The 15,908-nt window shown below is 44.5% G+C and overlaps 1 protein-coding gene across 1 annotated transcript in view; it reads left to right on the top strand.

Annotated features, from left to right (window-relative positions):
- Positions 1–15,908, top strand: part of NIN (ninein) — a gene marked incomplete at its 3' end in the record, with an annotated part of 59,416 nt that overhangs the window by 33,992 nt on the left and 9,516 nt on the right. The window contains exons 15-26 of the mRNA XM_080345157.1: positions 1,305–1,831; positions 2,590–4,584; positions 6,434–6,559; positions 7,171–7,240; positions 8,138–8,353; positions 8,721–8,834; positions 9,713–9,835; positions 10,360–10,473; positions 11,253–11,399; positions 12,321–12,476; positions 13,874–14,023; positions 14,413–14,511. Of these exons, the coding sequence (XP_080201283.1) occupies positions 1,305–1,831; positions 2,590–4,584; positions 6,434–6,559; positions 7,171–7,240; positions 8,138–8,353; positions 8,721–8,834; positions 9,713–9,835; positions 10,360–10,473; positions 11,253–11,399; positions 12,321–12,476; positions 13,874–14,023; positions 14,413–14,511 (3,837 nt within the window). The remainder of the gene's footprint in view (positions 1–1,304; positions 1,832–2,589; positions 4,585–6,433; positions 6,560–7,170; positions 7,241–8,137; positions 8,354–8,720; positions 8,835–9,712; positions 9,836–10,359; positions 10,474–11,252; positions 11,400–12,320; positions 12,477–13,873; positions 14,024–14,412; positions 14,512–15,908) is intronic.

The raw sequence follows: 15,908 nt of genomic DNA, 5'->3' as shown, positions 1-15,908 counted from the left end.
GCTGAGGGGAGACCTTCTGATCTCTGAACTGCCTGAAAGGAGCTTGGAGCCAGGGGGGTCGGGCTCTGCTCCCCAGGAACAAGCGCCAGGAGCAGAGGAAACGGCCTCAAGTTGCACCAGGGGAGGTTGAGGTTGGATGTGGGGAACAATTTCTTCCCCAAAGGGCTGTGGGGCGTTGGAACAGGCTGCCCAGGGCAGTGCTGGAGTCACCATCCATGGAGGGTTGGACAGACGGACATGAGGTTCTCAGGACATGGGGCAGTGCCAGGGGTGAGTTATGGTTGGACTTGATCTTGAGGGTCTTTTCCAACCAAAATTATTCCATGATTTTCTGCGTGTACATCTGCAGATTAATCTTTCCACACGTGCAGAAATCTCTCCATTGGCTCTATGTGGAGAAATTTCGGGTCAAGATGGGTTTAGGAGGCTGGGGCAGCTCCCTGCAGTGCCTGTGGTATTACAGTGAGCTGGCATAGCCGCTATCGTGTCCTGGTCACGCTGTTTCCAAGCAAGAAAGACTTGCCTTGCTCTGGTCAGGATGTGTCCAAGTTTGTTCTGCAGGAGTCATTCAGGTCCAGAAGATGGGGGTCCCATCAAGCTTCCAGTTTCCACCTCCAGATGAGAGATGCTTATATGATTATAGTTGTTATAGAACTATAATCTATTCGTTTCGTGTATGGTATAACACAGGTGCACTGAAACTGTGTTGGGATGGGAGTGGGAAAAGGGAACTGATAAAATATTACCCCCAAATCATTATTACGCTGAAATCATTCATTTTCCTTAAGGGTTTGTCTCATGTCACTTGTAAAATAAATAAATGTAATCTAAAAAAACCCACCACACAAAACCACAAATACATGCGAGAACAATAAAGAAACAAAACCAACCAAAAAACCTTTTTAAAGGGAAAGGCCTTGTCTGCCTTTTAATTTGGGGAAGGTTTTGAAGTAGTAATCAGTGAAATAATCAATGAAAGAAATAGCCCACTTGCAATTTGCAAAGCTAATTTAGGGCTTGAAAGTTGCTGGTTGCTTCTCTCTTTCTTTTCTTTCTGCTACGAGTTTTTTTAATGGAAAAGCCTGAATTTCACTGGCTACTGCACAATAGTCTTTATCGCAGTAAGAAATAAAGCTGAGCACTACAGAATACTTAGCAAGTGAAATCAATATAAGATGCAAAAGTGTAAATCAAAATATTCTGTAGCATGTATGGAAATACGTAATACAGAAACGTTGAGAAAGCATCTATGTAGAACATTCCGTAGGAAATGAACCATCCCGTCTGGTTTTTCCTTTTCGCAGGTGAGCCATTACGAGAAGCAGCTAAATGAGACGAAAACCCACTGTGAAAAGGAGCAGGAGGATCTGAGGCAGAAGTACGCTGGGGAGATGCACGTCATGGAAAAGCAAATAGCTGCCCTTACAAATCAAATTGCAGAGCTGCAAGGAGAGGCAGCACTGCTCAGAGAACAGCAAGAAAAGCTTGACTGTGAATACAACGATGAGAAAAACAAACTAAAACTGAGTTTCGCTGAGGAAAAAGCCAATTTGCAAGAACTACTGAGGCAGGAGCACGAAGAAGACGTCAGAGCCAGGCTGGAGGAGGTGAGCGAGAAGTTCAGTCAAGAACGGGAAGAACTGATTCAAAACGGTGTCTGGGTGGAAGAGAAGATGAGGGGTTTGGTGCAGACACTGCAGGAAGAGAAGGGAGAACTGGAACGTGGCTTTCGCGAGCAGCTGGAGAGGATGGCGGAGCTCCATGCCCTGGAGAAGGAGAAGCTCCAACAGGAGCTGCTGAGGAAGCACCAGCAGGACCTGGAGGAGGAAAGGTGAGTGTCACCTTGGTGTGGTTGTCACCTCCGTGGCTCGGTGTGGTTGTCACCTCCATGGCTCGGTGTGGTTGTCACCTCCATGGCTCGGCGTGGTGTCACCTCCATGGCTTGGTGTGGTGACCAAGGTGTAGCACAGAAATCAGTGCCAATGTTTAATTCACCCATACTAATTGTCACCTGTTTTATTCCAGAGCACTGGGCTGCTATCCAGGGGCTTTTTCTCTGACCTTTCTCAGATATTTATATTGATTTTTAGCTCACCCAGAGGCAACAATAGTGTTAAAGCATAACCAGACGTGATTAATTTGAGCTCTGTTCACGATCCCTGGGCTTTACAAGTCCTTGCTTTGTACTTTTAAAGCGTTTGGCTTTTCAGAGTTGTTCTGTTCTGAAGAAATCAAGGGGTGGCTGGTTAATGCTTTTTGAGCCAGGAACGAGTGTCAAAAGAAACTGAAATTGCCCCTGTGACAGGGACAGATGGGGGTAAGAACGATCTGCCCCCACAAATCTGTTCGGATTAATAGAAGGGCATATCTTGTACATGAAACCTTTTCTGAGGACATTTTGTGAGTTATACTTTTCCAGTGCAATTAGACTTGCATTTCTGAGATTTCAACAAGTTGCCCTAAATGTAACTTTGGCTCTCAGAAACATCCATCAAATCATGCTTCGATTTATTTTATTCAGCCTGAAAAGGCATTTGAACCTCCGAGTTAGCCCAGAGTTTGGTAATATATTATGTTAACCGTGTTTAGGAAAAAAATGGCAAGTGACTATAACAGAAGAGCATCTCATGCAGAAACTCAGTTTTCTGTCGACACACAAACACTTGTGACTAAATATGAAGAAAGGATCCAAAACCTAGAAGGACGGCACCAGCGAGAGCTGCGTGAACTTGCCAAACAGCAAAGAGAGGAGAAGTCGCGGTGGGAGTTTGAGAAGGATGAGGTTGCTGAAGCCCATGAGCGACTGAAGGCGAGTCTGGCAAGTGAAAAAGCTGTTTCAACTGCCCTGAGCCTGGAGAAAGATCTGCTGGAGAAGAACTTCAAGGAAGAAGTGAACAAGCTGGTGTGCGACAGAGAGCAGCTTCAGAAGGAGCTGCAAGACCTGAGGAACGCTGCTGAGGAGCAACAGAAAAAGCTGAACGATAAAATAATGCAGCTCCAAAACGAGCACGAAAAAGAGCTGAAGAACAAAGAGGAGCGTATATCCGTGGTGGAGGAAGATGGGAAGCTGGTTAGGCAAAAGCTGGAGACACTCAACAGTGAATACAAGCAAGAGAAAGAAGACCTCAATTCCAAACTTGTTGCTTTGGAGAGTTTAAATCAAGACATTTGTGTAAGAGCAGAAACTGAAAAGGCCGAGCTGAGTCTGGAAATCTCAGACCTTCAAGGGAAAATACACAAGTTGCAGTGGGAGACCCGTAGCTTTTCCGCACTACAAAATCATTATAGGCTCCTGGAAGATGAGTATGCAAAAGCAAAGAGCAAAATTGCTGCTTTCCCTGGCGTGGCGCCTCTGGGAGATGATGCGGATGTCTTCTTGAACCTGCAGAAAGTGCACGAGCGAGCGGTGAAGGAAAATGTCCAGATGGCGGCCGAGATCCTGAGGCTGCAGCACAGGCTGCGGGTGATGGAGCAGGAGCCCCTGCGACCCCCCAGCTCCAGCTCAGAACCGTCTCAGCCGCCGGATGACACAGATCTCATTTTTGAAGGGTCACCCAGCGATTGTAAAGATGCAGAGGAAGGAACAGATTCAAATGTCCTTCTCCTTTTGGAGGCTGATGCCACAGACCTGGAAGAAATGAGTGAGATTGATTCAGATTTGGAGAAACCATTTGTTCGAGCCCAGGAAGGTGGCTGTGCCCTTGAGGTACAGATGCAAGGAAGGAAAGCGGCGCTGGGAGCCGACGGCAATCAGGATTGTGATGAAAATCAAGAGCTGATTTCTTGGGTGCCTCTGCTGCAAGAAAAGAAAGATATCGAGAAAACTCTCGAGCGAGGTCCCAGACCAAAAACGCTACATAAGGATGTGAAACAGCAGAAGGTTCACCTGCTAAATCACAGAACAGCTCCCAAAAATAAAGGGTTGGTTTCTGATGCGCTGAAGCTGCAGGTTGAGCTTGAGAAGGCTGAAGAACTGAGTGAAGCCTCGGTCCAGCTTCATCGCACTCCTGGGTTGGCAAATGGTGACCTGAAAAGTGTAATAGCTCAGCTTTGGACAAGGGTGAAAGAGTTAGAAGGCAGATCAACAGCACAGGCTCAACTTCTGTTGCTACATGAAGAAATTCAGGAAGAAAATGAGGATCTGAAATCTCAAATGATAGAGTTAGTTGAAAAAAATAGAGTGCTAGAAGACAACCTGCGTAAGCTGAGCAGCCTTCATTGCCAACTAGAAGAAAGTAAACTGGAAAGTATTAAGCTCAGAGAGGAAAACACAGAGGTCCTCCAAGAAGGTGTCCAAGATAGCCAAGGGAACATCACTGCACACAATGACAAGTTAAGGCTGCAATGCCAGCTGGGGAAGCTGGAAGAACATGGAGCCATGTCTACAGGTCATCAAGGCAAATGTGCCCAAAGCGACAGCGCGGTGACAGAAACGTCGTCGGAAGAGAGGGACCTGCTGGAACCCAACAGAAAGCTGAAGGAGAAAAGAGCTGCTGGGGTCAACCCCAATGAGGAGAGGAACACCGTGCCGCACGGCTTGCAAAGCACGTGCGCTGAGCTGCAGCAAAAAGTTGATCTTTTGAGGTAACGTACGCTTAAAAACAAAACCCAAAACACCGTGGGAAACGTGCCGGCCCCACGGGAATCAAATCTAAAAAACTAACCTAGCGTCCCACTCGTCGCTTCGTAGCCGCCCACATGCTGCACGGCAGCTGCGTTAACCGCCGTAGTTTAACTCTGCTTAGAAACCGGTGCCTTGGACTCTAACAGTGAACGGGGTGATTAATCGTGGATAACGGCCGTTGAAATAAACCTGTGTGACTTACTCCTCTCTGAGCGTGGCCTAACACTGTATGGTAAACCAGGAGCAACCCGCCAGCTGTTCTGTCTGTGGATGTTGTCACCTTTGCAGTGTGTAGCTGACGGTGCATCAGAAACCCCTGTGTTTTTATGTCCAAAATACTATGGTAACACTTCCAGAATGCTTTTAGCTTTTACTAATATCACCTCTTCACTTGGTCTGTTCCTCTCTAATACTGAATGTTACTTGGAATGCTAAAAGTGCTTCTATTTTTCCCAATATTTAAGTTAATACTAGAGAATTACAGTAACTTTTTGCCCAGCAGGAGCACTGAAGTGTTAGGAATTCATCAGGTGTGTGATATGGTAAATACCATTATAACACAGAGAACATAACAGGTTACCTACTTGTTTTTAACCGCAAGGATTATTTTGGAGGCCATAAAGTGCCTACAAGTGGCTTAATTATTGTTCAGCACCAGCTTCCTGCAGGAAACTGGGTTTTTGGGGGGTATTGCACCATGGTTAAGGTATTTTTTCCAGTTGCCTCAGGACAGAAAAAGCACTTTAACACTGTTCCCAGCATACTGGGTTCTAGAAACAGCTGGGGAAACAGCTCACTCTTCTAGGAGTCTGAATAGTGCAGTGTTAAGCTGTTTAAAGCTATGTCATTTGTAACTTAAGGACTGAAAGACATAGAATCACAAAATCCCAGAATGTCAGGGGCTGGAAGGGACCTGGAAAGCTCATCCAGTGCAATCCCCCCATGGAGCAGGAACACCCAGATGAGGTTACACAGGAAGGTGTCCAGGCGGGTTGGAATGTCTGCACAGAAGGAGACTCCACAACCCCCCTGGGCAGCCTGTTCCAGGCTCTGACACCCTCACCAGGAACAAGTTTCTTCTCAAATTCAAGTGGAACCTCTTATGTTACAGCTTAAACCCATTACCCCTTGTCCTATCACTGGTTGTCACCAGAAGAGCCTGGCTCCATCCTCCTGACACTCCCCCTTTCCATATCAATCCCCATGAATGAGTCCCCCCTCAGTGTCCTCTTGTCCAGCTCCAGAGCCCCAGCTCCCTCAGCCTTTCCTCACACGGGAGATGCTCCACTCCCTCCAGCATCTTGGTGGCTGCGCTGGACTCTCTGCAGCAGTTCCCTGTCCTGCTGGAACTGAGGGGCCACAGCTGGACACAAGATTCCAGGTGTGGTCTCCCCAGGGCAGAGCAGAGGGGCAGGAGAACCTCTCTGACCTACTGACCACCCCCTTCTAACCCACCCCAGGTACCATTGGCCTTCCTGGCCACAAGGGCCCAGTGCTGGCTCATGGTCACCCTGCTGTCTCCAGGACCCCCAGCTCCCTTTCCCCTACACTGTGAAACTTTTATAAGGTATCTTAGATTTATAACTAACTTTAGCTGTACAAAAACATGCATGAAAAGCCCCTTTTTCAAGGATTTGGGAAGCGCTCTTGCTAAACAAAATGTAAAATCTGTGTACAGTTCATACATAAAATAAGTCAATTGTAGCTTTGTTTTGAAATATTACAAGTAGTTTAGGCTTTTAGGGATTTTTCTCCCTGTGAGTCTAGATGATCTAATAGAAACAGTTTACGTTCGTCTCTCTGCCACAGGTGTGAAGCTGAGAAGCTCAGGGAAGAAAACACTGTTCTGAAAAATGAAGTGACTTTATTAAATGAGGAAGGCAATGCCTCCAGCCTGAAGCTGAGAGAGCTGAATGGATCCCGAGAAGAAATGCGGTAAGAATTCAGCGGGACCTGTGCCGCCTCCGGGCTCTCCCCGTGGTGCCGGTGTGATGGTCACATCCCTTTTCCTAAAGCTCCTTCGTGTGTTAGATGTTCTACAAAACCTGAAATTGGGTTATTCCACGGCGCCTTTGGAAATCCAGCCAGCTGACAGTTTATTTGTTGTCCTTTTCCCCTGCCTTAGCTTGTCCTGACCATTCCTAGAGCCAAAGAAGGGGCTTAAATGTAGGGGTTGAGATGACCCAGTGACACATGCAAACCAGGAGCTACTTATGAGCTGACGTGATGTGATTATTCTGGTTTCAGCCAAGGCAGAGCTTGTTGGGCTGGGGTAGCCTTAGAATAGACATAAAGTGTGAGAGCGTTGCAGTGATTTGGCGCATCAATAACCATCCATGATCCTGAGGCCATTCTTCCATTCTAGAAATGAACGATGTGGGCAACCTTGAGGAGCGGAGCAGTTGCCAAGCTCATGCAAAACGGTGATGCCAAGCAATAAATATCCACAATTAATGTTTCTGGAAAAGTCAAAAACCAGCCTGTTCTTGTAGTCGTGTACATTAAGAAGTGACCCTCATATTAATGAGCTGCCATTCTTTCCTTAGGCAAAAGATAGAGGCTGTGAGAAAGGAGAAGGTGGCTGTACAGAGGATGGTTGACAACCTGAAAAAGCAGGTATACGACTGAGCCCATCACCGCTTCTGCAGAAATCATCACTGTATAAAAGCTGTTCCTTAGATGGCCACAAAGGCAACAGCAAATGACCATTTTATACGTTTAACTTCTTGATAAATGTTCTCATTAGCTCTTTGGGATTGATATGAGGCTTGTTTGACCTAAACAGAAGACAACCGCAATGCTGCTGTAACTATCTTGCTTACAGACTTGAGAGCACTTTTGGAAAGTTTATTTAATAGAAATATAAAGTTGAAAATCTTTATTTTGTAGTCCCTGTGGGGAATGCTTATGGGAAACAGAGGTTATGTGACTCAGCCTCTACTTATTTCCCAGCGAGCTGGCTCCAGGAATCCTGCCAGCCCTGACCATTTGCTCATATCCGTGAGACTGCAACTTTTATTTTAAGGGTGGTTTGTTATGCTAAATTGCAAGGTAAAAGGTTTAAGTAGCTCTTACATCCTTGTCCCTCTCGTTATTGCTTGGTAAAACTCTGCTTGCTCAGAATAATCCACTAGCTCACCAGCACAACCCTCAAAATGGGAAGGAGGAACAGGGTGCTTTGCCAGATGACTGGTACCAAAGCTGCTATAATTAAGGCCAATTATGAGAAATTAACAATTTGTAAGGCTGGCCATCAGGCAGATTTCTACTCCTAAATATGCTTATACTTGATTTGGCATATAATTAGAGCCTGAAGCAAGTTAAATAGCTACACGTAAATAAAAGTGGTGCTACAGAGAAGAGAGTTAATAGCTGTGCCCCGCTGCTCAGAGTCACCCTTGAACTGGAGTGACGCTTGGCAGTTCTTTTAATCATCTTAAGAAAGGAAATGTTTGACAAAAATCTCATCTCTGGTGTAAATGCAGTCGTTGCTGACACTCTGTCCCAATCCAGGTGGCAGATCTGAAGACCAGGAACCAGCAGCTGGACTCTGAAAACACAGAACTTAGCCAGAGGAACTCCAAAAATCAAGCAGATGTGCAGGATCTGAATCAACAGCTGGCGAGGATGCTCAAGCAGAAGGAAAGGGAAGCGGGAAAGTGTACGCTGGAAGAATGGGAAAAGGAGAGACTGGTCCTCAAAGAGGAACTGGAGAACTCCAAAGTGAAGGTAGGAGGTTACACTGTGTCTAAGGGGGTGAGACAACTGAACTTATAGGAGATGCTGTGGAATGAGCGTCCCTTTTTGGAGCTTTGCGGGGTCTTTCAAAGCTGAGCTTTCCTAAGCGCGAACTGCAAATGTACCTGTGTGCAGCAGTGGGAGGAGAGCGTGGCAGGAGCCAAAAGCAGCCAGGTAGAAGTGCGTGGGTTTGTCCTGAAAACGGAGCTTAGTGATGCTCAGTATTTACCTGCGTTTTCCAGCCTGCCTGTTCCATTCAGTCCAGTGCCATCCCAGCTCACAGCCGGGCTGCAGCATCCTCCGGTTAACCTTTGTCATTCTGCGTGTCCCCTAAGTTGAAGCCGTGTACTTTTTGCAGTTATCAACTATGGTGTCTTCATTGGAGATGGAGCTGTCAAAAATGAAGGTTCAGGCTCATATATTGGAGCAGGAGAACCACATGCTCAAGCAGGAACTCGAGAAGACAAAGCAGGTATGGTATTCTATTCGAGAGCCATCAGATATCGCTGGCTGGCTCTTAATGTGCTCTGCTCTTTTGCTGGAGTTGGAAATAGCTGATTTATTTAAAGAAAGGTCATAACACTAGGGGAATATAAAACCTCTTGAAACAGTCTCTTGGTACAATGCAGAATTGTTCAAATAAGGTTTGTTTCCCGTGACCTTCACCAAAAGGTCTTCCAGAGTAGTGGATCTTACAAAGCCAGGCTTTGACAATGGAGACGAAGATTTAAAGCTCTAATTTAAGGAATGGACACAGCTTTTCTAGTTTGTGCAGACAGTATAGGCAGGGGAACTTTTTCCCTGTGTACCTGGTGATACCCATATAGCTCCATTTAAGGACGGGTCTCTTCCAGCGTTTCCTCTTGGAGATAATTCCTATTGCTAAACCCATCTGGAGACTGTGACGTCTCACAGCTTCTGGGGATCATTTCCTGGAGTGTTTAGTTATCACCTGTATAAACACAGTTCAATCCACTGTAAATATACGCTAATAAACATAGATAATGAAGGCTACAAATGAGTTAGCTCTCCTGATTAGGGCTCCACAAAGTAATTTTCTTTACAGCGTCAAGCGCTCATTTGATGCACCCAAAGCTTAGGCTTGATAATGGTCTTAAAAAGCAAAAGCAGATGAGGCCTATTCAGTGAAGAGTGGATTGTGGCTTGAGTGTAATTAAAGACAGAAGATTGAGCGAGCGAAGACAGAGCAGCACAGGGGAAGGCAGAGTGTTAAGCTGAAGCGCTGTATCAAATAGAAAAAGGATCAGAAGTCAGCAGTGCAGTATTATTTTGCATGCAAAATTTGGAAACGGCACAGAAATGCAGCTGTGAGGGGTTTGTTTCCCACAGCTGCCCAGATGTCCCGACCTCTCGGACCTTCAAAATGAAGTTTCGAGCTTAATGACTAAAAATGAAAAGCTGCAGAAAGAGAAAGAAGCCCTGAGTGAGGAATTAAACAGATATATTGATAAGGTAAGAACAAACTGCAAATCCACGGCACTACCTACATGCTGGACCGGGCTGTTAAAATTCTTATATCAATATCTGTATCACTCTAACTTGTAAAAATACTTTGCATTTTGGTTTTTTTACCTTCAAGCCAGATAAAGGCTTAGTTGCCTCTGATTTTTTTCCTAGCTGGTTTTAAAGAGAAAGCTTAGATTTGGAAGGTCAGCTTTACTTTACTTCGATTACATAGAAAATTCCAACCATTGCAAGGAACAGAGGCCTGGGTATAAATATTGCAGCGGGACAAGGAAGACAGTGCTATTGTGCTTTTATTGCAACTCGAACATATTCTGATGCTGAACTTGAGCAGTGTAACTGATACGCACGCTATAAATAATGATCTCATTGTGTGGAGATTCAGGCTGAAGGGGTTTTTTGCTCTCCTGCAATTTTCTCTGCGTAGCTGTAACTCCCTCTGGCTTAACACTCCAAGTCAAATAGAGTTAAATCCGGAATGAGTCGGGCTTACCGATGTAATCTTATTTCAGGTAGCTCAAGTAAGCTGCTTAGAGAACACAATCGGCAGCTTGAAGCAGGAACAGAAGACCTGGGAACAGCAGAGTCAGACCCTGAAAACACAGCTCGCCGTGTCACAAGAAAAGGTATAACAGTGGTTTTTATTATAGCCTGAGATCAAAAGCACTTTTAAAACCTTTCGGTGCCTTTTTTTCATATGAAACAGCCATCTCCTAGTGTGTGTGAAGATGTCATGCAGCTAAGAATGGCCGCTTTGATGGGCTTTCCAAGCGACATTCTTAAAGGACAAGAGGCAACTTGTTAAATGCAATGAGGGAGATTTTTCCCTGAGAATAAGCGATGTTGTTGTGCATCTAAAAGTTCCTTTTGCCAATTCATTCTGCCTGGTTACTCCTAAAATATTGCAGGGACCCTGCCCTTCTGTCCATGGCCCATCTCTCACTAGGCAGGGAAAAATGGCTTGTTGCTGGGCTGATTACACTTGAGGTTTCTTGTTGGCCGTGGGCCACCAGGAAAAATAAATAATTCAAGAGAAATCTTCTCTTCCCAGCATGTCACAATAAATATTCGGGGGTGGAAGATGTCTCTGAATGCAATATTGTTGCTGTATTTAGAGTCACAGAATCACAGAATCGACTGGGTTGGGAAAGACCTCAGAGATCAGCAAGTCCAACCTTTGGTCCAACTCCAGTCCATTGACCAGATCAGTTCTTAATTTGGAACAGAAAGTCAGAAAAACATTTAGCATTTTTAAAGGGGGGCTGTCAAAGCCCCTTTGAGTTAAAACTTCTTCGATCCGAGAGCCTAAATGTGGGTGATTTGTGGTGCATAGACATCCTAGCAAACCAAAGTTAGAAATGTTGGTCCAGCGAAGGTCAAGCTGCGTGTTCCTGCTCTTGGACAGGTTCAGAGTCTTGACGAAACGCTGCAAAATACCAACCTTCAAATGTCCCGGCTCCAATCGGACTTACGGGCGAGCCAACAGGAGAAGGAAGCTCTGAAACAAGAAGTGATGTCTTTGCACAAGCAGCTGCAGAATGCCAATGAGAAGGTAATGGGTTCGGGTGCCTTGGGGTCAGTTGGCTTTGCATGCCGGGGTTTAGGGACAAGTGATATAAAGCTAATTTAAAAAAAGCTTAAAGGATGTGGGTACAAAAAAGCCCTGTTTTAATGTTCTCTGTATTTAGTAGTTTATATACAATCCTTCTAGATTGTATATAAAGCGCAGATTTTTAAGTTATTTTTAAAACACTAACAATAAGTTTTGAATATAAGGACATATCAGCCCATCTCCTGCGTGTCCCTTCTTCCCTCAATGAAATCTTTTGCAAAAATAATTCAATCTGTGGGACATGTATGAATTTACACCTATCAAAGCTACACGCTTATTAACAATCAAACCAGTAGTTGACAGGGGGGGTCTAATTTTCAGTCAGACTTGGTTTTGAAAGGCGCAGTATTATGTCAGCCTCTTAACTGATGAGGAATTGTCACTGAAGGAGGTTGTAGACAGCAGTCTTGGGATTGGTATTATGGATTCAGTCACTAATTTGGCTCGTTTGCCGTGTAATTAAGGAATATTTAATGTCCACATGGAAAAGAGGCTGTTTCAGAATCGTACAACAGGAACTAAATTACCGCTATTACTGAATAATATATAATAGCGAGTTGTATTGTTTGCTTGATGAGGCTGTGAAATGGAGCACAAATCGCTTCTTTGTGGTGTTGAACTCTGTGCACTCGCATCACCCGCTCTGGCGCGCAGCTATTAGCCGGGATTTTAGCAAAAGGAAGCGCTTTGGGTTGGCACCATGATTAATATGTTGGGTTTCTTGGTGGAAAACGTAGGGTGGGAGGAGGACGGGAATCCTGCAGCTTTAGAGTTACCGAAAGCCAATTAAAACCCACCTGAATAGAGAAAATGTCTGCTTCTTTGTTGAAGGCCTAACCCTGCAATTCTATCTGTCTTAAGAATCGGGTTCTAGAAGGGGCTGTGCCTTCCTCAGGGCTGCAGGACCACCAGGAGCAGCTGATGGACCAGGAGCAGCAGCTGCTCCAGCAGGAGAACGAGAGGCTGCAGAGAGAGGTCCAGAGTGCTAAGACGGACCTAATGCACTCCAGGGAGAAGGTAACGTGAGCAAGGAGTGACGGATCACAGGTGGACCCTGTGTGCTAGGCGAGGCTTAATGATTCGTGTTGGAACAGGCTGCCCAGGGCAGTGGTGGGGTCACCATCCCTGGAGGGGTTTAAAAGGCATTTAGATGAGGTTCTTAGGGACATGCTAGAGTAAGGTTATGGTTGGACTCTATGACCCTGAGGGTCTCCTCCAACTGAAATGATTCTATGATTGTTTGGCAGAGGTAATATAGGAGAAGAAAGTTGCTCATTAGTTTGCGGAAAGAATGCACAATGGAGTAGTTTTTCACAGAATCCCAGAATGTCAGGGGTTGGAAGGGACCTGGAAAGCTCATCCAGTGCAATCCCCCCATGGAGCAGGAACACCCAGATGAGGTTACACAGGAAGGTGTCCAGGCGGGTTGGAATGTCTGCACAGAAGGAGACTCCACAACCTCCCTGGGCAGCCTGGGCCAGGCTCTGACACCCTCACCAGGAACAAGTTTCTTCTCAAATTCAAGTGGAACCTCTTATGTTCCAGCTTAAACCCATTACCCCTTGTCCTATCACAGGTTGTCACTGAGAAGAGCCTGGCTCCATCCTCCTGACACTGCCCCTTTCCATATTGATCCCCATGAATGAGTCCCCCCTCAGTGTCCTCTTGTCCAGCTCCAGAGCCCCAGCTCCCTCAGCCTTTCCTCACACGGGAGATGCTCCACTCCCTTCAGCATCTTTGTTTTGTAGAATCATGGAATCATTTTGGTTAGAAAAGACCCTCAAGATCAGCGAGTCCAACCTTTACCCCACGCCTGGCACTGCCCCATGTCCCTGAGAACCTCATGTCCGTCTGTCCAGCCCTCCAGGGATGGTGACTCCAGCACTGCCCTGGGCAGCCTGTTCCAATGCCCCACAGCCCTTTGGGGAAGAAATTGTTCCCCAGATCCAACCTCAGCCTCCCCTGGTGCCACTTGAGTTAATAATGGGCTGATTGAGAGATAGGGACTGATGTCTTATCCATGCCAGATAGCACTAAATATGCCCTTTGTTTTCCTTTGTATCTTCACTGAGTATGTGGACACATTTACGATGTTTCAAACAGCTCCTTTTTAAAAGAAAATCCTGATAATTCTTGTCAAACATTGTGGTCCCTTAATATTCCAAGCATTCCAAGTTCTTAATATTCCAAGCATTCTTTAAATTCAGTTTATTGGCGCACAGCATTAGGCAGATTAGGAGGAGGAGGAAAGGAAAGACCTTTTGTTCCTCAAAGCCTAAGTGTAAAAAATATACCAGAATCTGTTATGACTCCAAAATCAATTGGTACTCGGTATTTTAGATGGAGTGGATATAATTTGATTTTTAAATGGTCTGGAATGTCCTTCCACATCTGTTCATCTCTGGGCTCTTTAGATCCGACAGCTGGAATCCACAATCCTTTCCCTAAAGCACCAAAAGCATCAAAGCCAGTCGGGTATCGTCAAAGCCATAGAGCAAGAGAAGTTAAGCTTGAAGAGAGAGTGTGAACAGCTGCAGAAGGAGTTGTCATCTGCAAACAGAAAGGTGAGTTTTAGATGGTAAATGTGACTCAGTGCAAGACTTTGCATCTCTAAGAGCTAATGTGGTAAGCTGTGATTTTCTTTTTCTATGCTCAGCTTTGTGTTCTTGGTCTCACAAATCCCTGTCCCAAGTTGCTGACTGTCTCTGTGCTTCTGCAGAGCGGGCATTACCACTTTTAGATTAAAAATCAGTTGCTCTGTCTATTCTTTGAAAATTGTGTCAGAGTTGCTGTATAACATTCTTAGATATCACTTTTAGCGAAACATTTTACTTGTCAAAATACCTGTGTCTTTTAATCTTGAATTGTCTTCATGTGCACCGATTTATGACCTGCATATTAAAAAAGACAAAATAAGAAATGACCGTCTAAAGTAACTTCTTGTCCTTAACAGATCAGTCAGATGAATTCTCTTGAACGTGAATTGGAAACCAGCTCAGAAAATGAAGGGCTAAGAAAAAAGCAAGTCAAACTGGACGATCAGTTAATGGAGGTACTTTTCAGTCAGTACTGAATAGTGTGGGGCTTCATCACTATCTCATTGAATCTATTAATTTATGTTAAAAAAAATTCTATATGTGTAGGAACAGAGCAAACTAATCAAAGCAAGAATTAATCTCCTCTAGTGCCTAATCTCATCTTTCATGATCAAGGTGTTACTGTGACAAACACGTTTCTCCTGTTGTGATTCCTCGTAATTCACATAAGGCTTCAGTTATAAAGTCAAAGGGCAAAGAAATGTTGTTTCTGTGCTTGAGGCAAGGCTAACACTTCCATTTTCCTTCCTGAAACATGTAACCTCGAGTTTCCTAACTAATATTTGTGTAATACTGCTCTAAACCTGTTCCTATTTACTGTGGGAGTAATCTGCTGAATTTAAACCTTGCTATTTAAGGTCAGGCAAGATGTGTTAGTTGTGTCTCAGCAGTGTTACCTGAGCTTGATGTCCTGAATTCGAGTTTAAAACCGAATACAAAAAACCCACCACAATTTTGACTTGTTCAATAAATCAAAGCATCTTCTGGATGAGACTTTCCCAACACTGTTTCTTAATAGACTTCATGTTTTTCACAAGTAGGCAAATGGGAAGTGTTGTGCTGAATATATTAAGTAACTAGCTGTAAAATTGTAAAAACTTGATTAAAAAAGATGAGATTTTGACAAGTTACTGAAAATACTTGTTTCTATGCCCTGCGCTTTTGTTTGTACAGTCTTAATTAAGCTTTGGGAAAATTCCAAACACTCTTAAACCCCTTCGGACTTTATTTACTCCTGGTAGGACTTTCTGAGCAGGTGTGTATAACGTTCACTTAGCACTTGATGACTTCTAACTTTCTCTTTTGTGCCTGTTCTCCTTTTGTTCGTGGCTAACGTGTCTAGAGCTCAGTGGTTGGAACTAGCAGAGAAGGGTGCAGTTCTCTTTCTGAAATAGTGTGCGAAGGTAGAGCAATCGTTTTCAATGTCTACCCTAGCATGGCGAAAACATTTATTTTATGGATTTATTTTTTTTTTTATTCCATGCATCTTTTAAGTAAAGAAGCCACTATTCATTTTAATGTAAGATTTTTACTTGGACGGCTGCACGAAAATCTTTGCGGTCAGTATATTGTGCAGTTGGATTCTGTACGCCAAGGCGCCTACTTCTAAGGCATTGCCATGAAAACAGAAAGGAACAATCAATTGCCTTCAAAAGAATAAAATTGAACATAAGAAAATGAAAAGTGGCTCAACCCCTTCCTTCTAACCCATTGACTGTGAGGCTTGAAGGTGTTTTCGTATTTATCTCCAATATCTGCATGCTTTTTCACCGGACTGTCAAATGTTTCCTTAATATTAACTGTGTCATCCCTAATAGTTTAGCAAGCTCGTTATTCCACTTTCTTCCACAAA

The sequence above is a fragment of the Nesoenas mayeri genome, assembly GCF_963082525.1.
Source record: "Nesoenas mayeri genome assembly, chromosome: 5".
NCBI classification, from domain to species: domain Eukaryota; kingdom Metazoa; phylum Chordata; class Aves; order Columbiformes; family Columbidae; genus Nesoenas; species Nesoenas mayeri.
The sequence above is the reverse complement of the archived record's forward strand: the minus strand, read 5'-3'. Positions and strand labels throughout refer to the sequence as shown.